The sequence below is a fragment of the Paroedura picta genome, chromosome 8 (genome assembly GCF_049243985.1).
Source record: "Paroedura picta isolate Pp20150507F chromosome 8, Ppicta_v3.0, whole genome shotgun sequence".
NCBI classification, from domain to species: Eukaryota; Metazoa; Chordata; class Lepidosauria; order Squamata; family Gekkonidae; genus Paroedura; species Paroedura picta.
Genome location: NC_135376.1, coordinates 29,823,354 through 29,849,647, shown reverse-complemented (window position 1 = coordinate 29,849,647; position 26,294 = coordinate 29,823,354). Strand labels below are relative to the sequence as shown.

Genomic DNA, 26,294 nt, shown 5'->3' with positions numbered 1-26,294 from the left:
ATAAAAACAACTTAATCATAGCAGACTGAAATGAAATGAGATATACACTTGTACAAGCAAAATTGTCTGTGGTGCCATGAATAGCTCCCATGATCCTGTCTGCCTCTCGGAAGTGGTGACAGTGTGGCAGATCCTCCTTGTGCAATGCTCCCCCCTTCCCCATGTGCCTCTGGAATAGCATAAATACAGGGTATGCAAAGTCCAGCACTGAACAACATCATCATACCTTTCCTCCATCATGCACTCAGCTCTCTGGTCTAGCTACATTTGTGTGAGTGTTAAGTGCGATGACGTCGCTTCTGAGTTATGGTAACCCTGTAAATTAAGGACCCCCAAAACCTGCTATCATTATCAGTCTTGCAGATAACCGAGGGCCATGGCATCCTCGACTGAGTCAATCCATCTCATGTGGGATCTTCCTCTTTTCCTGCTGCCTTCAACATTTCCTAGCATGATTGTCTTTTACAGTCTTCTCATAATGTGACCGAAGAACAGTAGCCTCCGTATAGCCATTTCAGCTTCTAGGAAGAATTCAGGCTTGATTCGATCTACACACCACTTCTTTGACTTTGTGGTGATCCATGGTATCCATAGAACTCTCCTTCAATACCACATTTCAAATGAATCAACTTTCTTCATTGCTTATTTATTTTTAGACTTCTATCACACCTTTCCCCAAAAGGGTAGCTGTCCAACTTTCACACGCAAAATACTCTAGCATGGATTAACTTGATCTTGCTCCTGAGTGATACACTTAAGGATCTTTTCTAGAGCCATCGTGGCTGCCCTTCCCAGCCTCAGTCTCCCAAAAGAGAAAAATGAAATCAGCAGTCCAAAATGGTCTTACAGCCACTCTTATTTGGTGTATAAATCATATATATTTGGTGTATAAATCATATAATTTCAATACTTGATTGCAATCAATACTTGATTGCCCAGAAATTATATTATTTATACACCAAACAAGAGTGGCTGTGAGACTTATCATTTTGGCCTGCTGATTTTGTTTTTCTCTTATTTGTAACATTGGGAAATCAACGGTGTAGTTCCTTTTCATTGAATTCATTACAGCCTCAGTCTCCTTCTGATTTCCTGAATGACATTTAAATACTGTCTGTTCGGTATCATATAAAACCTGAGCTGCTATGAAGAAGATACTCAATATGGAGCAGTTTCCTTTAAGAGCATCTTAATGTGTACATAAGAGCCTCTTGTGGCGCAGAGTGGTAAGGCAGCAGAAATGCAGTCTGAAGCTCTGCCCATGAGGCTGGGAGTTTGATCCCAGCAGCCGGCTCAGGGTTGACTCAGCCTTCCATCCTTCCGAGGTGGGTAAAATGAGTACCCAGCTTGCTGGGGGGTAAGTGGTAATGACTGGGGAAGGCACTGGCAAACCACCCCGTATTGAGTCTGCCATGAAAACGCTAGAGGGCGTCACCCCAAGGGTCAGACATGACTCGGTGCTTGCACAGGGGATATCTTTACCTTTACCTTTTTAAGAAATACATGCAGCAAGAATACAGTACAAATTCTACACACTGAGATGGACCACGACATTAAGTTCATTTGAGGAAGGACAGTGTCTTTAGGGAAACTAGTAACATTCACCCTCAGGACATGACCCCTCAAGTGCATCCAGGCACTGTGCAGAGACAGAGAGCAAGCATGAGCTTGCTGGCTTGGGCCCAGTCTCAGCATGAGAGTTACCTCACCACCGGTGCTTGCACAGGGGATACCTTTACCTTTACCTTTAATGTGTACATACCACAAAGGTAGTTAAAGAATAGCGGGGAAAATAATTTCTTCCCCTTTTTCATGGTGTGAAATTTGGGATTTTAAGTTGGAGACCTCCAAATGATCAGGATGTATTCTGCCTTAGTTGTCTATGGTCTACAATGCAATCCTAAACAGCTTTGCAGTCTCCAAAGTCTACTGAAGTCAGTAATCTTAGAAGGCTGTACATCCATTGAGGATTGCACTGTTAACCAATCAAAGCCATCAATGCTAATTAATTCTAGAATAAGTGTCACATTCAAGGCTATGCCTGGGGGTTGCTGACACAGTCTCCCACAGGCAAGGTAATAAATCAGCTGTCATGCTCAGGTCAGTGCCTGACACTTTAACGCTGTCCAGGAGTTTCCAGGAAGTCCAGAGGCAGTTCCAAGGTGATAAAGTAAGCAGAATTAGCTAACTAGTTCAGTATCAGGAAAAAGCTCTCTCTGAAGAATAAACACAGTTAGTAACAAGGTCCAGACAATACTGTTTTACCAAGAGTCTTGGAAAACAGAAGAGTGGTTTGTGAAAGTTGCTTCCAGAAATGGCTTATTCCACTTCTCTTTTTATTTTAAGGTTTTTATTACCTTAATGACTGAAACCCAGGGGGTTCTTCATTCTTTGAGACCTTGGTCTTGCACCAACTCATTGTCATGAGTCAAGATCAAGCAGCCCTGTGCTAATAGCCTGGCATTCCATCACCTTTCCTGAGCTGCCATCCCTTGATGCTTATTTTGCTGGTTCGGCCTCTAAATCTAGCTGCTCCAGTGGCCATTCCCCAGGTGCAACTCCTGAATCCTCTATTCCCCCTTCCTCAGAGGAAGAGGCAGCTGGCTGACTCCTGACAATAAGATTTACTAATATCAGCATGATATTCAGCTGAAATTAGCAAATAATAATGGTTTGGATTACTGCAACAGTATCTTAAATCTTGCAAATTTTAAAATCAAAATCTGTTTATTAAAATATAGTAGTAACAGTAGCTTTACAAAAAGGTGACAGAGTTCAATGCTTCGGAACCTGAGACCAGAAAACTTTTATATATTTTAACATATGCATAAGAATAGCAACATTCTCCCATGATCTAATGAACCGAGTTTAAGTTAATACCATTGTAACAAATTCTTCCATTGTAACAAATTCTTAAAAACTTGGAACAAAAATATTTTGCTAAAAATATGCCGCATCTAACATTTGAAAGGCATGCCCTCTAGTGGTAAAACTGCAGACATTCTTAATCTCTAAACTGCGGACATGTCCTTTACTAATATGGTTCTCCCCTAAAAAAGATCTATTTATCTAAAAAAAAAATGAATGTAGCCTAAAATTATCCTAAATTTATCTACAAACCCCCCTAGTCATGTAGGGTTTGATCCTATGAAAATGCAAATTGCAGCAAAACAAAACATTCCACAAACTGTGCTTGTATCCTGAGTTCTCAGATGGTCACATAATGTATCCTGCAAACCTGAGATCTGTGCAGCCTGTGCCTCCGTCAGTCATGGATGGTGTCATACGGGACTGGTATTTCTGTGACACTGTAGGCATCAGTACTGCAGTCATGCCCATAACTGTGTGTGTTTGCATCACACATTGTGTGTTTTGGTTGCATGAGTCTGAAGAACAACTCCTTTGCAATGTAAGCAAACCCAGAGCCAGCTGCATGTCAGTGCCAGACTGGTGGACTGGCAATAGCAGCCCTGCAGCCTTCTGGAAACATAGCAAAATGTATAATGTGATAAAACAGACAGTGGTCTAATATAATTAAAATGAAATACCAGGAAAGATTCTGGACCATTACAATGCATGGATGTTTTTCTCCTAGCATGTGTGTGAGAGATTGTCAGGTGTTTCGTTGTTATTTTTGCTGTTGCTCTGAAATGATGACATTAACCAGTTTAGTTTCTGTTTCTGATGCAGCCACTAAAAACTGGGTGTAAATGCATTTTCTCTTCATGCGAGACTTAGGAATTACAGAGTGTCTCTGATGTGGAGAACCTTTTTACAGACATGAAAGGAGCAAGGCATGACATTAATCACAGCTGCCACCCCATATCTACTGTGATATATAATTTTGCCTATTGCAAATGCCACATGTGAAAGACAGATATTCCAGCTTTCTCACTCCTTCCTCATGTTTATGTTTTTGGGTAACAAAATAATTAAGAATGTCAGCAACAGGAAGTAAACAAATCACTTATGGAAAAAATTAATTTTGATGCCTAATGAATCCTTTGAAGTGTGATTATCTGTGTATATGGAATATGAGATTCAGGTCATTTTTTTAAAGTTTGTTTTGGAAATATGAGGATGCAGGACAAGGACATATTTTGGATGAAAGGGAAATATGTCTAGACAACTCAGGGTGTTTTTAAAATTAAGGTTTGTTAAAGTCTTGTATTTTTTGAAGAGTAATCTTCTTTGCCAGTCTATTAATCAAATGAAAAGGAATATATTAGTTTTTCAGCTTTCTAGTTTGGGCTTAAAAACAAAAGCATGGCACATTTTGTATTATCTGTCAAATAAGAGGAGGAAGAGAAAACATGAACCAAACAGTAAAAAAATGAATTAATAGGAACCTAAAGCTTGTTGTGGTTCAATTTGCATATTAATTTGTGCAATGATTTCTACTCACAAGGATCACTACCATTCTTCTGTTTAATACCCATGCAATGCTATGCACTTTGAGTAATTGAAATCTATGCTTGCCACCACAGAAAATGTTGGGAGTTTTTAAGAAGAAGAAGAAGAGTTGGTACTTATATGCCACTTTTCTCTACCCAAAGGTGTCTCAAAGTGGCTTACAGTCACCTTCCCTTTCCTCTGGTTGGGTGAGGCTTAGAGAGCCTTGATATTAATGCTCAGTCAAAACATTTTTATCAGCGTCATGGTGAGCCCAAGGTCACCCAGCTGGCTGCATGTGGGGGAGCGCAGAATCGAACCCAGCATGCCAGATTAAAAGTCCGCACTCCTAACCACTGCACCAATTAATGCAACTGGAAGGCTATAAAAAAAATGTAGCAATCTTCACAAAAACTGCCCCAAATCCAGATCAATATTGTCTCAAAAGATAGTTCACCATTCTCATCCCTGGTCAAATCCAAGCCCACTCTGCCTTCCCTTGCCCATCCATAATCCAGATGCAGTTTTAAAACATGGAAGAAGAACAATTTCTGGCTGGTTGTCGAACTCATTGCCCCGTGACTGATAGCCAAGACTGATTAGAATTCTAGTTCCCCCATGTTATTTTAACAACTGGGGATAAGAGTCAGGGATGGAGGGATAACCATCAAGCCATGGGTTGTGTGGGAAGAGTGGCATGAAAGGGAGTTTTGTTCCCACCGTCATCCTGTTAGTTCATCCTTGTTAAGCAAGCCTGCAAGTAAGAACCTGATGCCTGACTACTGGATCCCGAAAGGCCTGCTGGCTCAACAAGGTTTGAAACTCTGGCCTCATGGAAACAGTGCTGAAAGTCCGTGGGCTGTCATGATTATAGTGCTGAGCTGGGGGAACTAGGTTCAAATCCCTATAGATCCCTTTTCATCAGATCCGCTTCCTTTGGAGGATTGCTATGAGGATAAAGGAGAGGAGGGGAGGACCATGCAGTCCTCTGTGAACTTCTCAGATGAACAGGAGAAAAAATTGAGCAAGGTAAATAGTTATTTAATTTCACAGTGAATTTGTATGTCCACATCAATGCAACTGGGAGTTGCAGAAAGGGTTTTTTTTTGGGGGGGGAGGGTTTCTGAAGACTGCAATGGACTATGGATTTTATGGGGAAGAGGAGCAGAATCGTTATTCAATTAAATCCAGAAATCCCTAGTTCAAATCTCCCCCACCCAAATTATTGAGTCCTACCAGGGAGAAAACAGGGTATGCCAGGGCTTGTGAGGACCAGGTGGAGAAAAGCCATGCATGGGTAGAGGGACTGGGTGAGATCAAGAAGAGCAGCTGGTAGGATTCAACCCATTAGGTAGCCTTTGATAATGAGCTGACTCTTTTCCATCCACACATGCTTTGTGGCCACATTTCAAACACTCCAGAAGTGCTAAACAGACTTTTGTGTTGGAGCCTTTTATTTTGTTCCCGCATCCCATCTGCTTGGAGATATTTACCGGGTAGGCATTGTAGAACTGGATGACAAGCTTTTCCTCACATCTGCAGTCCACGCACACAATGAATCCACGTGGAGGCGATCAGGTGAAAAGGATGAAGGAATCATCTTGGGAAGTTGCAGGCGTTTGGCTTGCAGGAGTCAGTCCTACGTGGATGCAATTGCTTAGCGACCACGGAATATCAAGGAAGGAAATCGGATTCTCCGAGGCCGTTTGTAAACCGATTGCTCAGACGTCTGGCATCCTTCCAAGCCTGTCTGCCTCTTCGGCAGGAAGTCTTTTGACAAGCGCACCCTGTTTAAGGAGGAGAAGCGATCTTCCCATTCCACTAAAGGCACAGGGAGGTGCTCTAAGGAGGACTCAGGTGTGCTGAGGTTCGTCCAGGCTGGATTGCTGCTGACAAAAATGCCACATTCTTTCTTTGGCTAGCGCACAGTTTGGCCTCCAACGGGAGCGACCTGTTCACTGCGGGTTGGCCCTTCAGCACCACCGACCCTCGGACAGCGACCTCTGCTTCCCGCCGCGGGCTAGGCGCGCTGCACTGATGGTGGGCGCAGCGAGAGGCGCTGTTCCCGCGCCGGCGTAACCCGGCGCTTGGGTCAGATCCGCGGCGGTGAAATGCGACTCGGAGGCAGGCCGGTGTCACCTTGCAGCAGCCGGGAGACTCAGCCCGACCATGTCACCGCAGCGGGGTTCTTCTGAGGTCCAGGGACAATGTGGGCTGTAAACACCCCGGCCCGATCGCCAACTCCCCGGGAAGCTGCCGATCCCTTCAGGGCTTCCAAGCCCTCGGCCGTCTGCAGGAGGGAGCAAGTCCTCGGATGCCTGTAGATCGCGGGCTACCGTTCGCGGGGGCATGTAGGCAGGCACTCGGAGCGCCGGTCCCGAGCGAAGGGAAGAAAACGATGCTGCGCGATCCGATCCTTTGACGCGCCAGGATGGTGAGTAAGGCTCTCCTGCACCGCACGAGCTTCAGGCTCGGGTGGCTTTAAAGCGCCGTGCGCTGAAAGGCAAATCGACCGTGTGTGTGTGTGTGTGTGTGTGTGTGTGTGTGTGTGTGTGTGTGTGTGTGCCAGCCTAGAGCGAGGAAGGGACAGGAGGGCGGCAGGTCAATACGGGTGATGCAGAGGGCTCCTCTGGGGGTAGCAAGAGCAAACAAGGGTCTGGGGCCCCTGAAAGGCGAGCGTGCTTCTTTTCACGCGGGCACCTTCGAGGGTCGGGGCCCGTCTGGCCAGCGGCAGCGCGGCCAGTCCGACTCCTAAGCGTGCCCAGGGGTGGGCTTCCGAATAACAGAACCTCCCAACATCGTCGGAGTACTCAGCGAAGTCGGCCCAAGGAGAGCCGGGCGGATTGCGTTCGGCGGCCTTCCGGCTCTGTAACCTGTAGCTGCCCCCACGGTGCTTGAGGGGCCGAGGCCGCCTCCGCTCCCCGCAGAGCGACCGCTCCTGGCCAGGAGGCCGTCTCCCGCGCCGCTCCGGGCTGCATTTGGGCGGCTGAGGGGGAGCAGCAGACTTCTGCAGAGGGGCCAGGCGCATGAAACTGCACCGCGTAGCGTAGACGGCACGAGCCTCAGCACAGGCACAGGCACGGCCTTCTCAGCCGGAGGGGAGGCGGGCGTGGGTGGGGAAGTTGTGGCCGGGGTGTGTGCGGGGAGGGGGGCTTGTTTTTTTTTATATGATTGTTGTGATCCGCCCTGAGCTAGCTGTGCTAAGAACGGTGGAATATAATCAAATACACGCACACCTACATAATTTTTTAAAGACTTAGAAAAATGTAACTCCGCTTAGCACTGCTAAGTTAATGACTGGTGGATGAATCAGGGGGACCTACCAAAATTGGGGAGGAAATCAATGTTATTTCTTCATTTGCCAAGCTGACCTGTTGCTTCCTCTCCCCCTCTCCCTCCCTCCCTCCCTCCCTCCCTCCCTCCCTCTCTCTCTGAGCCCACTTGAAGAAAGGGAGGGAATAGCTGGACAAGTGCTTATTGACCAAATTGATCTGATAAAGTGGGCGCTTACCTAGGGGAGTTCGTGTAAAAATAAATGGACTGACTTTCAAGTATATTGATAGAGGATTTGTCAGCGGGAGGTAGCAGAAGTCTGGGGATGATTTAGATACAGAATCTGAAGCTAAAAGGAGCCTTGTGAGGTCACTGAACAGGCTTATTGAAGCAAATGCTTCCCTGGGCTAGACACATGGATGGGAGACTCCAGCAGCAGAATTATATGTGCACCACAGAGGTGACAGTTATTAAACGGTTAAACAGAGGCATTGCTTGTGACATTTCAATGGAGGATATTAATTTTCCATGAGGGTGGGTTGGACATTAGGGCCACAGGGAGAAAGCCTAGTAGGCTAATGGTGTGTGTGGGGGGCACTCCACCCACTGGGGCACTCCATCCTGGGACCACCCCCCCCCATGCTAGGGCCACCCTGTCCCAAAGAGATGAGCAGATATGAGTCCTCATTGCCATTACCTGGAGGAGGAGCCACTTGGCTCAGACTTGCTGTGCCTAGCATGGCCAAGAACACGCATGACCCACCCTTCACCATGCTGCCAGCCCTGCCTTCTCCATGGCCCCATCTTACAGCCATTCACCCTATCCAGCCCTGGGATTGGGCCAGGCACAGGCTTTCCCTCTCTCTTGGGGGCCAGAGCAGACATGGCCAGGGCAGGCTGGAGGGGTGAGGGTGGCCCTTTCCCAGGACCATTTCCTCCCTTCCCAACCCAACCTTTTCCCATGAATCTAGAACAGTGTCGCAAGTTCATCACTCCATGACAGGCACCCAGAAGGAATATTTATTTCCTTTACTTATATCCTGCCTTTCTCCCCAATGGGCACCCAAATAGGCTGACATTATTCTCTTCTCCTCCAAGAACCCTATGAGGTAGGTTAGGCTAAGGGTGTGTGACTGGCCCAAAGACACCCAGCAAGCTTCCACGGCCCAAATCAGGATTCAAACCGGGGTCTCCCAGATCCTAATCTACCATGCTGGGGAGAATGCTCCTACAGTCCTTAAAAGGGCTAATTCCCTTATTCTGACTTTAAGGGAATAATTGAGTTTCTTGCTTGAAGAAGAGGAAGAAGGAATATGCCGCTTTTCCCTACCCAAAGGAGGCTCAAAGCAGCTTACAGTCGCCTTCCCATTCCTCTCCTCCTCCTCCTCTCCAGCTTGCTCAAACTGCTGGATCTACTTCATATATCCTGGACTCAAAACACTGGAAACAAATTACAACGCCCATATCCAGAATATAGATCTTGTGGGGTGGGGTGGGGGGGGGAGGATGTTCCTGCTGCATCTATCGCTGTTGCTAGGTAAACAGATTGTAGAGGAATCATAGAGCCAAGCAGATTGGGAGGAGTCTTTGCCAATTCCTGCTTCCCAAGCTGCGGCTAGTCATGAAGTATACAGACCTGTTTCCAGTCTCACTGTAGAAGCAGATTTTTCCGATTTGCATAGGAAAACCCAGTTGCAAAAGCACATCAGAAGTGCATTATCCAATATGTGTGCAATGAGCCCCAGAGCAGATGACTGCAATTCATTTGGAATGCTGAAGAACATTTTGAAGTTTAAAGGAGTTCCTATGTGGCAGCTAACATCTTGCCTGGGATCCACTGCGATGGCAAAATAGACGAGGCTACATCCTCTGTATGGGCTTCTTCTTTAGGTATGAGTTGGTTTCGATTTTCCACTCTGGAACCTGAACGCTCACCTCCAGTGGTGCAACCCTGCTTTGTGAGCCCACACTGCCAGAAGAGAGACACAGCAGATGAATATACATGCATTGTTGTTAATTGCGAAGTCATGTCCGACCCATCGCAACCCCATGGACAATGATCCTCCAGGCCTTCCTGTCCTCTACCATTCCCTGGAGTCCATTTAAGCTTGTGCCAACTGCTTCAGTGACTCCATCCAGCCACCTCATTCTCTGTCGTCCCCTTCTTCTTTTGCCCTCGATCGCTCCCAGCATTAGGCTCTTCTCCAGGGAGCCCTTCCTTCTCATCAGATGGCCAAAGTATTTGAGTTTCATCTTCAGGATCTGGCCTTCTAAGGAGCAGTCAGGGCTAATATCCTCTAAGACTGACCGGTTTGTTCGCCTTGCAGTTCAAGGGACTCGCAAGAGTCTTCTCCAGCACCAGAGTTCAAAAGCCTCTATTCTTTGACACTCAGCTTTGACACTCCAACTTTCACAGCCATACATTGCAACTGGGAAGACCATAGCCTTGACTAGACGCGCATATATATATATATATATATATATATATATATATATATATATATATATATATATATATATATATATATATATATATATATATATATATATATATAGCCTTGACTAGACGCGCATATATATATATATATATATATATATATATATATATATATATATATATATATATATATATATATATATATATATATATATATGAAACTGCCTTTAATTGATTTAGATCATTGGTTCCTTTAGCTCTCTGCTGACTAGATGGAGAAAGGTCTTTCTTTACACCTCATCTGAGGCCCTTTAATTAGAGAGGCCAGGGATTGAACCCTTCTGCATTTGAAATACAGACACCTTCATTAAGTCAATATTTGACATGTAAATTACAAAAAAAAGAGGGTTGCCACTAGAAATCAAAGGAATTTGGCAAGTACTTGTAGTTATATAGTAAACTGTTCATTGAGTATGCAATCGGTAAATCTATTTTTAAAATATTCAGCTACTGTTTCATGCAATAAACAGAAATACAAAAATGTTCCAATTTCCTGTAATGAAGTTTTATAATCTTTATCTTTCTTTTTCATACATTGGTTCTTGCAGTATGGCTTCATAAATACCTGCCTGAAGTCTTTGGTGGTTGAAAAATATGGTGAAGAAATATGGGAGAAATTAAGGTAATGGATTTGTAGAAAATGTCATAATAGACTTCCTGGGCTGTAATGTCCTCAAAGGCTTTCTAGCCAAACTTCATCTTGTAAGGATAATACAGTGACCAGGAAGCAACTGAGTCCTCCCCTGGATCCAGTGATGAGACATTTAAAGGACCATAGTACTCTTTGGGAGAAGGCATGGCATTAAAGTAGTCCCCGTCCATCACACTCAGTCCTAGCTCAATCCTCAGGTAAAGCATCATAGGCCCTTGGGATCCCCCTAGCCCCTGCTAGTTGGTCATTACAGTAGTGTTGCATAGTGGCTAGTGTTTCAGACCAGAGTCTGGGAAACTCATATATGAATCGACTGTCTGCCATGGAAGCTCACTAGGACCGTTTATGCACTGGAGGTTTCATGCTGGGCTGCAGGCTGGAGTTTTAGTCGTGGCAGGTTACCCCACCTCTTCTGGCACCCACGTGGGGCAGCATTTGGCCTGGTGCACTTCATCTACCTCCTATTTGTGCTCCTGCGCAGGAGCTGGGGCAGTGAAGTTCCCAGTGCATAAACGGTCTAGGTGACCTTGGCCAACAGGACTGTTATTGTGAGAATAAAAATGAGGAGAGAATTATGAACATCACTTTGGGTCCTTATTGGGCAGGGGTGGCCAAACTGTAGCTCTCCAGATGTCCATTGACATCTGCACATGCTGGCAGGGTTTCATGTGTAGTCTATACACATCTGGAGTCCATACACATCTGGAGAGCCACAGTTCCCCCCCCCCCTGCCATAGGGGAGGAAACTGGGCTATCAATATACAAACATTAGCAGCTTTGGTGGCCCTTATAAGGGCAGAAAAGTAGGATAGAAATTTTGTAAATTAAAAAAATTAAGGAAACTAGTTTTGTTTCAAAATCATGCTATGAAGAAGAGCTATTGGACAGGGAGAAGGTGGATTTATAAATACACCTACAGTGTCCACGGCTAATAGACACCATTGTGAAGCATTAGGAAAGCATTCTTGGGTGAAGGGGCATGTTGCAAAGGTACAGTGTAGCATTCTGACTGTAAGAAAAAAAAATAGCCATTACAGAGGAACAGAGCTGAATCTGCACAGAGCTTTTATTCCAATTCAACGTCAATTCAACCCCTGCCATCTACACTGAATGTGATTTCCATGTTGTTTTTGGGCAATTTAAATTTCCCATCTGCAACCAATCTGATTGGGCCATGGTGACCCTATCTTTTCCCCGCAATATCCAGGAGTGGAGAAAACTCAGTATAATTGATCAAGCCGCTTTGAGGGCTCCCAGTATTAAAGTGCAGATCTGTGTTTTCCCGGAATAATGTCCTCCCTGCCGATGTAGAGAAGCAGTCTGTCCCTGATTGGCTGGGCACCAGTTCTAAGACTTCCTAGTTCTGGGTTGCAAGATTTTCCTCCCAAGATTTACTTTTTTAAAGGTTTAAGGTGACTGTGCTCCAGAACCCACACTTCTCGCAGCAGAGATTTGCCTCATTCTGTGAGAGGCTGCTGCTGGCTCAGCTCGGCTCAGCTCTCCCCACCCAGCCCTCCCACTCACCCGCCCACTCACTCCTTTCAGAAGAGCAGCCTCCTGCTCAAGTGCAGATGGGTTTCTGTTTCAAGTTGGGGAGGGGAGCAGAAAGATTCAGGTTCAAATCGATCTGAATTCATAAGGATCGACAGCAGAAAAAAAAAGTAAGTGCAGAATCAGCCCAGTTGAAAGAAGTCAAAGAATCACAGCCTTTTTAGGTCTGCTACCCCATCAGGAACATCTTGGGACACCCAGTTCTTATTATGGCCGAGCCTATTGCAAATGCCTTTAGGCAAGGAATGCTTCAGCAAAATCTAGAGAGACAGAAGGAATATGATGTGCTGAGGAATGAGTTGCCATCACCGGGGATGATTCTAAAGCAATATGGAGACATGTGCACAAAAAGGAGAAAGACTGCCTTGCCCTACAAGGGGATGTGGCCCTAGGCTAATGACCTGATTTGTTACGCAAAACAATTTAGGGCTGCATTGTGTTGGTTGAAGGCATTTGTGACAGGCATGTTACTTTCTGGTGTTGTGCCTAAAAAGTCATTGCACAGGAATGAAGCCACATCACCTTTGGAAGAAATTACAACCACCAGCCCGAAGAAGAGTCATTCACGGGAACAGAAAAACATTATTCTCTCACCCTCTTGGTCTGTTTTGTTTGCTTCAGAAAAGCTGATCAGAGGTGTTCCTTGGACTGTAATGGACTTTAAATGAGGTCCACATTTTCCAAAAGATGTGCCATGCCTACACACTGCATTACCCATCAAAATTTACTTGCATCTGTTATGCAATGAGGGAGCAGTCTGCCAGCAGGCATATGACAGCCAGACCCATGTGGGGCTCTCATTCTGACTTCTTTATATATGTCCAGATAAAGAGAATTTAGTAATAACAGATGCCAAACTGCTGTCAGTACCAGCTGGTCATAGTACATATCTAGCAGACATGTAATAATAATTATTAAATAACCAGAGTTAAATATTTTGCTGTTGTGTTATTGGTAGCTATTTTGTTATAATGCTGTTACCTGCCACGAGCCTTAGGGAAGTTGCGGGCTATAAATACAAACAGTAATAACAACAACAACAACAACAACAACAACAAAAACAATATGATTCATTGGTAGATATCTCTAGGGATGGGCATGCACCTCCTGCTCTCTGCCCTTCACAGCTTTTTGTGGGAAGCACAAAGCAGGGATTTCTGAACAGCTGAGCAGCAGGGTGAGCCTCTGCTTTCAACTCTTTATGAACCCACCAAAATTTGTGGAAGTTCATGCTGGGTCTTTGGTTCATCAACATTGCTTCATGGACCACGAATCAGCCAAAATTTGTGAAGAACTTCAGTTCGTCAGCCAGTCCATGACCATCCCTACACATGTTCTCACTAGCTGTAGAGATATAGCTGCTTCTTTCAACAGGGAACAATATAGGAATTCCGTGGTACTATCACCATATTTCTACAACTGAGGTTTTCATAAGGACACTTCTTCACCAAGGAAGAGGAAAAATCATCCTTTGATTCTTTGTCCAATTCAAAAACAGTAAAAGCACAGATGTCCTATCTCAGGTGACGTCTATCTAAAGTAGAGAATCTGAAACGCAGGAGATTGAACCACAGAACTGTGATGTGTACGGCAATGTCCTGAAACCTTTATTTCTATTACAGAGTCCAAACTGGAGTACAGGATACATTTCTGACCTTTGAAGTTTACAGTGATGAGATCACAATGCAGCTAATTGACAAGACATGCAAAATGTTGGGTATGTGTTGTTTGGAATAAATGCAGTATCTGAGCCTTGTGGATTTTTGTAGCTGATTGGGAGGAAAATACATCAGATGCCGCATTAGAAATCAAACAGCATTTTAACATCTGGCTGCAGTGAAACCAAGACTTGTTTTTGGTACCAACACTTAGTCTTGGCATTTAACGCCTGTCTTTTAGGATAATATTTCATTTATTTATTTAACAGATTTATGTCCTACCCCTCTCATCCTAGTGGTTTGCCAGGCCTATGAGTTAACTTAATAATAAACACAAAGCAATAAAACAGTTATTAAGCAATGGAACAGTTATTAAGAAGCATTAGTTCCTCAATCACCAACAGCAGTCAAAACAGCTCATTAAGATCCACATGTGATGTGCATAAAAATAATCAGCCAAGTGTCTGGGAGTGCCTGAAACGAAGGCATTGAAATGGCAGAAGAATAGGTGTGGGAAAGAAATCACACATTCTTTGTTCCACCTCAGAAGATGTCCTATCCCATAGTGTCCACCCATCTTCCCTTTGAACTGGGGCACTGGCAGAAGGCTGCTGTCAAAGACTTGAGTGCTTAACATGTATATATTCCGCCCTTCCTCCATCTTGCCAAGAGCAGCCTGTGCATATCCAGGGCCACCTGTCTGAAGTTGTCGTAAGAATAACTTTGTGAGATGTCTTGAGACGAAAAGCGGGAAAGGCAATACAAGGTGCCAAGATTGCTTTTGGGGTTGTTGGTCTTTTTTTTTTTTTTAGTGCAGCCAACCTACCAGGCTGCTCCTTGAATCTAAACTGATACAATTCTCCAGGCCTGTGCGTTAGCAGTGGAGCTAATAAAACCTGGCCAAGCAGAGCCACAAGTGGCAAGTCCAAGGGACAGATTCACAGCATAGCTTTAAAGTGTAGACACTTGGGAAGTAGGTTCACTGAGCTCCATTGCCCAAATTACTGAGAGTGTGCAACATGCTGGTCATCTTAGGATGCCATTCCTTGTCTTTTGATGCCATTAATAAGAGACAGCCAGGAAGGGTGGAGGAAGAGAGCCACAAAGTCCTAATTTGGTTGGATGGTCCCCCCTCTCTGCCCAACTATAGTCGGGAAAGTTTCTGTCTAACCCTTTTCCCCTGGGGAAGTTCCCCCCCCCACCAATGGAAAGCTTTGCTTCCTGACAAGAAATGCTGTTGTACTACCACACATACAGATAATGGGAAGCTGTGGCCAGTCTTGGTTCTGGGGGACAGGTATTCCTGTGATGCACATGATAGAAATTATGCATTTTCAGCATGTATGCATTGCGTGTTCAGATTAGATTGATTCACTGTACACTATTATTGTTTATAGGCATTTATATCCAAGGGACTATGGCAGTACTTGTCTTTCCTCCATCATTTCTGACTCCTTTCAGAGAATCAATCTAGGCTGCAGATTGGTTTAAATCCAAATACTCCCATCTTAAATCAACGTGTCACTTTTCTGGATGATCTAGTGGATTTCAATGTTAGAATCCCCTTCCCATTGCAATTAATGGCAGAAGGACTGGTAGGACTTGAGTCCAAAGGCAGAAGGACTTGAGTCCAAAGGCACCTTTAAGACCAACAAAATTTTATTCAAGGTGTGAGCTTTTGTGTGAACGTAAGTAGTACATTTCTTAAGAAGTGTGCATGCACATGAAAGCTCACGCCTTGAATAAAACTTTGTTGGTCTTAAAGGTGCCTTTGGACTCAAATCCTGTCCTGCTACTTCAGACCAACAGGGCTACCCAGCAGAAGGGCTGGTAGATCACGACTGCATATAAATCAGGTTGAGTTTGTATCACCAAAGCCTATTGGGTCTGTGGCGTTAATGTATGTTCATTTCACCAGATGTTCCTCCAGATATGGTGCTGAAGCAATTTGGAGAATACTTCTTTGAATTCTGCAAGCGGTCAGGTTATGATCATATGCTGCGGACACTGGGAGGAAATCTCTATGAATTCATAGAAAACCTGGATGCCCTGCACAGCTATCTGAGTCTTTCTTACCAGGCAAGTGAATGTAATCTTTGTACAGGGGATCTGAACAAATAATGCATGCTGTCATGCTAGTTTCCTCAAAGTAGTATGTTGCTTTCTGCCTGGGTCTGAAATAATTGGCCACAGAAGTCCGTTTTACTCTGTGTCGCATTTGAAGCCAGCTGTGGTTGGTTCCACTTGCTTCCACTTGGAGGTGTTGCTCCATGCCCCCCCCCAATTGCAGAGGATTGGGAGGGGGCTTCCATACAACATTGTTGCACAGTTCTAGTTGCTGGGAGGACTGTATGATGTCTCCTTGTTTCTCTGTCCTCAGTAAAGCTGTTTGTTCTTCAGGCAGCCAATGCTTCGCTTTCTTGCATATTTAAACTCTGCCAACATGCTGCTTTCAAGGACTTCCTTCCTACTGGTTATCTCCTTATTTCCCTGCTCCTTTGTCAAATCTCCATCTTGAGTTCAATAAATACATCCGTATTAAGAGAATAATGGGCACCCAAGATCATTCCTTGAAGAAAACTTTGCTGGGTTTAAAGGTGCCCCTGGACTCTAAATTGGTTCTACTTTTTTTTTTTTTTAAGAACACAAAACACACTTTTTTTGAGGGAGGGGGGAGAAAAAGCTAGGTGCGAGGCAAAATGGAGGAAATATTCAGTAGGGTTGCAATGAACTTTAAAATATGGGGTGTTCATTCTGATCATATGGTGTGTTTTTCAGGAAATGAACGCACCTTCATTCAGGGTAGAAAAGAATGAAGACGGGTCAATGCATTTGCATTATTACTCAGACAGAAGAGGCCTCTGCCATATTGTTCCAGGTATGTCATTTACCTAAAGGCAACATTTAAAAGGTGCAATCCTTAGTGATTAGATCTGTCTAACATCTTTTCCTCTTACCAGCGTTCTTAATTTACTTTAAGGTAGTCACAGGTTGAGAACCACTGGGATAAGGTGTGCTTATGTGTAAAGTATAGGTGGTTGCATCAGGCCTTGCTGGTATTCTCAGAACTGCGGGGGCAGCCATTGGGGCAGAACCTTTAGGGTTCTAAACAGAAAGAAAAGAACTACCCCACATGTGGTTACTCATGGCCCAATGCTGTATTGGGGATAAGGGAATGGCTTATCCAGTACCTAATTTAGCCTTGAAAGCAACAGCAGCTGGGTGGGACTGATGCAGCGTGGGGAGGGTGGGATTTTAAACAATTCCCTTGAACTGTTTCCCTGATCACAACTCCCCCCCCAAAAAAAATCCCTTTCTCAGGGCCACATCCCTGTTCGTACAACCCCCTCCTCCTACAACAGCTTTTTAGTCTCCTTTAAATATTGGGAGAGCCTCTTGTGGCGCAGAGTGGTAAGGCAGCCGCCTGAAAGCTTTGCTCATGAGGTTGGGAGTTCGATCCCAGCAGCCGGCTCAAGGTTGACTCAGCCTTCCATCCTTCCGAGGTCGGTAAAATGAGTACCCAGCTTGCTGGGGGGTAAACGGTCATGACTGGGGAAGGCACTGGCAAACCACCCCGTATTGAGTCTGCCATGAAAACGATAGAGGGCGTCACCCCAAGGGTCAGACATGACTCGGTGCTTGCACAGGGGATACCTTTACCTTTACCTTTAAATATTGGGAGGGGAGGGTCAGTTGTGGATCCCAGACAACATTCATAGCCTGAGCACAGGAACTAACTCCAGTTTTTATCTTGTAAAGGTCTTCCTGTCGTCTTTTCAGGCTTCATGGTGATGGAAGCCTTCTGTGAGTTTTCTCGTCAGCGCTAGTTGATCATCTGCTCCTGCTATAGGCTCAAGCGAAAGGCTGCCCAGGCATCATCAGACCTGACTCGAAGGGCGTGGGGAAGACACCTTGCTTGTCTTTTGCTGCTCTCTGCCCATTTACTTGCTTTGAACTGCTCTCTCAGCCCTGGAAATAGTAGGCTGAACTGTGTATTCCTAGTTAAACTCATAGATGAAGAAAACAAACAGTCCTTTCTATCAAAATCCATTGCTTTATTTTTACTGATAGGTTACACAATTAAATTTCACAAATCTACTTGGTCTTCAAAAATTCATATTTGTATATTTGTTGGGGGTGGTATTGCAGCATTGTACTCAGAAAAATAAACATTCCCTTTAAGGGGGAAATGACCACAGCATGCACAAGTCTAGGACAGAGATTTGCTTCCTGGCGTGCTGATTTATTATTCATAGGGAGTTTCTATGAATATGTGATCAAAGCTGCGGTACAGACAATTCTACCATTATGTTATTTTGCTGTACGCATAGACCAGGTTTCACACAGGTAAGTTCCCAATGTTAATATACCATTCTAAAGAGGAACCCATTAAAAAGACAGTTTGACATGACAGACTGAGGACAAAGGCTTGGATCCAGTAGAGCATTTCCAGCTGCAGACCACAAATTTCTCAGCTCCCGCTCCCAATGCAGCCCAAAATATTGTCACTGGAGTTTCAGTCCATTCATCAGTGGAAATGCTCCTTTGGATTCAAGCCAATGGCAAGATTTTGTGGGAAAGGTCTCCACTAAAGATGACTTGCTCAGACATACTTCTGAAGGGACCCGTGCCTCTGTATTTGTGCCAAAGCATTATGTTTGTATTCTGCCATATAACAGATGTGCATTTTTAAGGGATGACAACTTAGGGACGGTACAATGTTTGGGTTCTGCTTTTGTTTCAGGAATCATTGGTGCAGCTGCCTTGGATTTTTTCAACATTGAGATTTCCATGGAAATAGTAAATCAAACAGAAGAAGAAGAAAGAACAGGGAAAAAAGAACACATTGTATTCCTTGTAACACAAAAGCCCGTGTTTTCATACAAGAGGAGAAATAAATTTGCTTCCTCTTCACATCACCTTTCAAGTTTTGGAAAGCAGACTGAAAAGCAGCTTGATAAAGAGGTACTGTGTTCTTTTTTCTTTTTTTAATGAAAATTTCAGTACAGAAGGCAGGTGATGTAAAACCAAGAGAGGAGAAGGACCTACTAAAATGTCTCTACTGTGTTTGTTTACTTTATATATAGCCCACATTTCTTCTGAATGGGGATTCAAATCTGTTTACATTGTTCTCTTCTCCTTTTTACCCTCACTACATCCCTTTGAGGTAGGTGAGGCTGAGCATATGTAACTGTCCTGACGTCATGCAATGAGCTTCTACTTGGTACCAAGGTGCATTTGTGTAAGCTCAGTTACCCCCTGGCTTTTCTGCAATTTTGGCTAAAGTAGCATAACTTTGGCCTTTTTGGATTGCAGCAGAGCCAGGGTGGATGCTCATGTGGAAGGGGAAATCTAGACCGTATCCACGTTGGCACCATTTTCCCTGCCCCAGTCGCACATGGCAGCTATTTCCTCCCCTGTGTCACCGGAGGGCTTTCCCCCCATTAAAAAAAAATCAGCTCATTTTGAATCCAGTACTATCTTAGAAACCAAGAAGATGGATTGGGGGGGGGGGGGCAAGAGAAAGGAAAGCTTTCATTAATCAAAGCTTCCTTTGTTATCTGATGAAAGGAGTTTGATTTATGAAAGTTTATACCCCAAGAATTGTGTTGGCCTCCAAGGTACACTGAACTCAAATTTAAAAATGCACAAGCTTTTCCATAGCTCCACATGTTCCACCAGGACAGCTATAGAAAACCAGTCTCAACAGTTATGGAGATTCTGGAAGCAAATTAATGTCATCCTTCCCTTCAAGCCAGTTGAGGAGGCTCCCTTAGCCTCTTGGAGGAACTGCATGAGAACATAAATCATTTAAAGTTAAGAGTCCCTGACCTGCAGGGGACTCTAGAATTCCAGATATCTGCATACACTAGGACAGGCATCTTTAAAGCCTGTGAGCATCTTTGGAATTTTGAACCACGGTGGTGGGCACAGCCACAAAGTGACTTCACCTTGCTGGGCAAAAGACCCACCTGCCTCTGCCCACTTTCTAAAAACACTTGATGGACACTGTGTTGGGGATCCTTCATTGGGAACTGGAGCCTATGGGGAATCACCATTGATAAAAGGGATATTCCCTTCAGTGGAGTTCAATGTCCTCACCCCACTCCCACTGTCATTTCAGTGAGTGGACATTTCCCATTAGAGTCAAACCATGGGTTACGAAAATGTCTGACTAAATGTTCAGTGTATTCCTACGTATGGGCACTTGGGAAGTAGGTTCACTGAGCTCAATGGGGCCTTTGAGTAACTATTGAAGAATAGTTGAAAGAACTGAAACCCCCTGTGCTTTTCATTACTGTTATATTTCTTTCTTTGGGGCAGCTCCCATGCTTAGCATATTTCTCATTTTAAAAAATATTAAACATTTTTTATGACTGTGTTGGGTTTGTTCTACAGGATCTTGAAAGAGCCATGAATAAGATCAGAGACAAAACCAGTCTAGCTTCTACTTGCCCTGTCAAGAAAAGTCACTGGGAAACAATAAGAGGAATTGTGACAATAGGGAAAGGTAAAACGTGATTTCATTCAAAAACTTTGTGGCATCCATTTTTGTCGGGGCTTTTAAAATCCTTTCCTTTTTCTAGAAAAAGTTACCATTTCACATTGTAGTTAAACAACATTATGGTATTATTTAGTACCTAAGCACTAAATGCTTGTGCTGCATAGTTAATCATCTCAAGATGTTACCCTCAGAACGGTCACTTGTATCCCAAATAGTTAATTGTCACCAACTACAGAAGGATCTGTGGATATTTGCCTTCCATTGTGCTGATATAATCCAAGCCTTTGAGATGGCAGACAGGTTCCTTTAGACTATTTGCATTCAATGGTGGTGGTGGTGGTCTAGGCCCTCATCACCTTAGAGACCCATTTTGCTGGAGAAATTATTTAGAAGAAGAAGAAGAGTTGGTTCTTATATGCTGCTTTTCTCTACCTGAAGGAGGCTCAAAGCGGCTCACATTCGCCTTCCCTTTCCTCTCCCCACAATAGACTCCCTGTGAGGTAGGTGAGGCTGAGAGAGCCCTGATATCACTGCTCAGTCAGAACAGCTCTGTCAGCATTGTGGTGAGCCCAAGGTCACTTAGCTGGCTTCATGTGGGGGAGTGCAGAACCGAACCCTGGCTTGCCAGAGTCCACACTCCTAACCACTACGCCAAACTTGCTCTTTCATTTTATATTTGGGTTGTGTTTAGGTAGAGTATGGTCATATCATGGGAAACTTTATCTGAGGTTTGTGGTGCCTCTTTGTAGTCATACTTTAGGCTAGTCCAGAATTTCACAGAAGTAGCCTTCTCAGGGCCATCTTAGCCAATGGGGAAAAGGGCAAGTTTCTTTCCTACATGGAGGGATTTATCATATGGTATGTGTAGGATAGCCAGGAGATCCAAGGATGTCTGGCAGCCAAGCAAGGGACGTTTGGAGGTGGTTTGCCATTTCTTGCATCATTTCCATGTCATGACCCCTAGCATTCCTTGGACAAACCCCATCCAAATCCTTGGTCTCTTATCCAAATACTAACCAGGGTCTGCCCTGTTTAGCTTCCCAGATCTAATGGGATCTTGCCTGCCTGAGCTTATTGGGGAGGTGGGAGATAGTTCTTATACACCAAGCCCATCAGTATCCTGTACAGTATCCTGTATAGCCTGATTGCTGCTTTATATAATCAGGTCCCAATTCCTGTCCATTGTCAGAACAATTTAGTACTTTAAAGCAGGGGTAGTCAACCTGTGGTCCTCCAGATGTTCATGGACTACAATTCCCATGAGCCCCTGCCATCATTTGCTGGCAGGGGCTCATGGGAATTGTAGTCCATGAACATCTAGAGGACTACAGGTTGACTACCTCTGCTTTAAAGCACCAAGCATGCTCCAGTCTTTAAGTTGTTATGCCCTTATTCTCATGCCTAGCCACCTACTATTACCAATGTTACACGTTGCTTCACCCACTCAAGGTTCTACCTGTTGAATGCTGCATTAATTCTCTACAGCAGTCACTGCTTAAAAAGCCAAGAGAAAGATTGTTATTTGCCTGAAGAGAAAGATAGTTATTTGTCATCCAAAGTATGCTGAAATAGCTGCACTTTTTAAAATGTCCATGCACATTTCCAAAAAGGGGCTCTGGAGACCAGCTGAATCCATTTCTTACTCAGAGATTCCCGGAAATGGAAGGGGAATCCTGGGGAATGCTGATGCTAAGAATTCACACATTCCCTACATGTCAGCAAAGCCAAACTAGAGGGAACTAAGGACAGCAGGGGGTGCTACTCTTCCCAACAGTGATCATAGTGAGATTGTTATTTCCAACTTTGCCCATATTACAGGAAAACTTCTGAGAGGATTTCATCCTGTCTATCCTAAGACTCTTTGGATAGACCCCAAGACATTCTGCAGTGGGCTTCCTTTCCATATTGTGTTTGATGAAGCGGTAAGACAAAATAACAAGTAGGTCACCTTTGCATGAGTCACACTTCAGTTACCTAATGTACCAAGTTGTGTCATGGTTGACTTGATAAAGTAAAGGATTTATTCCCTTCTTGACCAGACTGAGATGCACTTGATCAACAAATATAGTCAGTTCCAACAGTAATTATAAATATAGTAAATTACAATGATTACAGCCCTATGTAAGGGTTGCTATTGGAAGTTCAGCTCCCTTTTGTTGAATATAGAACTATGAACCAGGTTTGGTTGGCTTTCCAGGGCCACACTTTCTTGGAAAAATGAGATCTTATCATAGTTATGTATGCTTTGATTGCATCCAGGTTAGATTACTGAAACATATTTTAGATGGGGCTGCCTTGGATGATGGTTGCAATTTCACTTGGTCTAGAAAGTAATGTTGAGGTTGGTGAATCAAGCTTATTCCTGGGAACACATGTATCTCACCAATCTTGATAGAGTATCACTGATCTTTATTTCTTTTCTATGTACAATTTAGAGTCCTGGCATTTACCTCTACTGCTTAACTAGTTTGGACTAAATAGGGACTCCTACCATAGTCTGATCTCATTGATCTCAACCATGTTTCATTTATGGTCATCGCTTTTTAGCAGTGAACATTGCCTTCTTATTTTCATTCTTTAATATAAAAAGACCTGGTGATGTTGGATGGCTCAAGCAGGGATCCTTGGTATGGAAATAGGGCTGGTGCAAGGATGTTTTCATTGTCACCTGTGAAATACTGGAGGGCCTGCTAAATCTTCACACGTGGAGGGCAGCTAAGGGTGGAGTTGAGGGATATGTTCAGAGTTAGGATTATGTCTTTAAGGATGTCGCCAACCCATTTCCTATAAGTGTTTGTACATCTAACATTCTCCTGGGGACTGGAGTAGGAATCCTAAATGCTCCTGTTTTCTTTTTAAGCTCCGAGTGAAGCAAGCTGGAGTCAGCATCCAAAAGATTGTGCCAGGCCTTCAAATCACGGGCATCCGCCTCGATCAGTACTTCAGCATCATCCGACCAGAAGTAACATTCACCATTTCTAGTGTTCAGAAATTCATCAACAGCCAGTTTGTTTTCCGGACCAAGAGAGAGATGATGCCGGAGTCCTGGAGGCAGCGCCCCATGTTGGAGCTGAGAGGTAGTTTGCTTTCTGAAGAAGACTTAGGAAGTAGAAATGGGACTAATTGAAGAGCTGTCTGGGGACACACAAAGACCAAGTGTGGGAGACAAAGGACTAGGTTTAGGCTATAACTTGGGGCTCGCCCCTCTGAACATTCCTTTATACAAAATGAATAGGAATCCATGAACACAGAATGCTGACATGTCCAGCAGAAAGCTTTTGAGCAAAATCTTAGGGTTGCCAGCCTCCAGGCAGGGCTTGGCAAGCTCCTGAAATTACAATTGATCAGCTCTCTCTCCCTCCCCCCCCCCCCAGATAATGGCTGCTCTGGAGGATGGCCTCTATGACATTATACCCTGTTGAGGTCCCCTCCCTCCAGAGCTCCCTCCTCTCCAGGCTTCACCCCCACATCTCTAGGGGTTTCCCAAGTCGGAGCTGGCAACACTATTTCCCATAGCTCACCAATTTTCTATCTTCAGGGAATTTTAAAATATAGGCATGGAACTTTGTGTGTATAAAGAAGCATTTGGTGAGATGTCCTCTGACCTCAGTCTGAAGTTGTACCAGCTCATTTGGGAATAGGGATACCAGTTCCTCTGGACCTCAGCTCATATGGCATTATTCTTCCCTGCTGCTACACATGGAACAATGATTTTGGGCAATGAAAATAGGTGTATTTTGGAGGCACCTTCCCCTGAGGCAGAGATTCTTTTCCTATTAAAGGAAAACACGTTGGGTGGGTGGGTAGGTGGGGGGGGGGCTGTATTTGATGTGTATCTATGTCTCTACTATAGATACCTTGAGGATAAACTGTAGCCACAACAACTATTTTTAACAGCTGAATTGTCAATAAAGCCCTTGCTGAAAGTTTCCCTGCCCTTCACTGAAATCTCCTCCCTATGAAATCTGACATGCAAATAATGGCTAATTTGCATATAATGCTAAGCTGCATGATACCTGTCCACATCCATTGGGGCCAATAGGCTCACCATGGTGAAATTCTGCTTAGGATGGCATGGTTGATTAACTGTTCAGGACGGTTTTGGAGTCAATGGGCAGTAGGCCATTGAACACGGACACATACAAATTAAATAAATACCGCGAATGAAGTCCATGATGCTGCATTTGTTTGAACCAGGGCAGATGATCTGGATGGAGAGTGTTCAGTGCATGCTCTACCTTTGCTCCCCTCTCCTGCGCACACTGCATGAGCTGGAGGAGAGGCACATGCACATTGCCGACATTGCGCCCCATGATGTCACCAGGGACTTGATCCTCCTCAATCAGCAGCGGCTGGCAGAGATGGAGCTGTCCAATCAGCTTGAAAGGAAGAAAGAAGAGCTGCGGGTCCTGTCCAAGCATTTGGAGGAAGAGAAGAAAAAAACGGAGACGCTGCTCTACGCCATGCTTCCGAAGCATGTGGCCAACCAACTCAAAGAAGGAAAACGAGTTGAGGCAGGTGAATAGCTACAATCTTGGCAACAGGTGGTGAAATGTCCAGGGCTTGATAGGGAGTGGCAGAACTTGAGATCCAGAAGTTTATGGGAAAATGACTTGAAATTACTCACCAAAGCATGGTCCATTGGCAAATTGAAGGGTCTTGAGGAGCTAGGCTGTCATCCTTATGCTAGCTGACAATGGGGTATCATTTAATTCAGCTATGGATTTGGAGCATTGTATCAGCAAAGGTATATCCTTGGAAACCCCATACATGTCAATGGGAGAGTGCCTGCATTGTGTTGAGGCTGGTACCCTCACACACTGTTTGTAACCCTCCCAGAAGCATTGCTGTTGGAAACAGAGTGGTGAGACCAACTGGGCCTTTGGCACTTTCATGAGTTTGCCCTCAGATGACTGTGAATAGAACAATCCATGCAGTTTTTCTTACAGTGACTCGGGGTGGGAGTCAGGGATTTCGCATGAGAGAGCCTGAATGTTCTTGAATGGGCATTTCATGAATGGGCTACTTATCTGCAGGAGTGGAATTTGAGATAGGGTGATTATAGTCTCCCACTTTAAAACGCACACTGGCAGCCTCTCATAGATGCTTTGAGGACTCAGGGAATAGCCCTTAAGGTGGTACAGCATTTTCCTCTGGTGCCATATTTCTCACCTAAACAATGTCCACCAACACTGCTTTTAAGTCATTCCCCCCCCCCATCTATAAGTGTAATATTGAGTGGGGAGAGAGGCTTATTTTAGATTGGGATGTGGAACAGGAGAAACCCCTTGCTCCTCGCACTAAAGCAGGCTTCTAATTTCATCCTTTCTGCTTGCAGGAGAGTTTAAGGAGTGCACCATATTATTCAGTGATGTTGTCACCTTCACCAACATTTGTGCCCACTGTGAGCCTATTCAGATTGTCCTTATGCTGAATGCCATGTACCTGCGCTTTGATAGGCTGACCACAGTCCACGACGTCTATAAGGTAAGTGTTCTTTGATGCCAGCAGCTGTTCAGGCTGAGAAAGTGACAGGAATGGAACAGGGAGGGGAACAGGAATCCCTGGAATGGGAAGTCACTTGAGGCCACTTTTGGGTCATCTCCCTAGAAACTTCTATAAAAGGAAGCAGGAGGAGATTACTGACAGACTGGTAAGCTAACCTCTGTCTGTTCCTCCAACTTGCCTACAGTCTTCTGTTATTTTGCCAGTTTCTGGATTTTCCTGACTCCTGTGAGTTGTATGTCCCCTACCTCTTTGCCCTCT

General features: G+C 44.5%; 1 protein-coding gene across 1 annotated transcript in view; it reads left to right on the top strand.

The window, feature by feature from the left end:
- The first annotated feature begins 1,274 nt into the window (after positions 1 to 1,274).
- Positions 1,275 to 26,294, top strand: part of LOC143843187 (guanylate cyclase soluble subunit beta-2-like) — a 32,958-nt gene continuing 7,938 nt past the window's right edge. Inside the window, exons 1-11 of the mRNA XM_077348881.1 lie at positions 1,275 to 6,826; positions 10,711 to 10,784; positions 13,988 to 14,082; positions 15,942 to 16,102; positions 16,802 to 16,901; positions 18,768 to 18,988; positions 20,423 to 20,534; positions 22,347 to 22,450; positions 23,389 to 23,605; positions 24,726 to 25,046; positions 25,867 to 26,015. Of these exons, the coding sequence (XP_077204996.1) occupies positions 6,824 to 6,826; positions 10,711 to 10,784; positions 13,988 to 14,082; positions 15,942 to 16,102; positions 16,802 to 16,901; positions 18,768 to 18,988; positions 20,423 to 20,534; positions 22,347 to 22,450; positions 23,389 to 23,605; positions 24,726 to 25,046; positions 25,867 to 26,015 (1,557 nt within the window). The 5' untranslated portion in view covers positions 1,275 to 6,823. The remainder of the gene's footprint in view (positions 6,827 to 10,710; positions 10,785 to 13,987; positions 14,083 to 15,941; positions 16,103 to 16,801; positions 16,902 to 18,767; positions 18,989 to 20,422; positions 20,535 to 22,346; positions 22,451 to 23,388; positions 23,606 to 24,725; positions 25,047 to 25,866; positions 26,016 to 26,294) is intronic.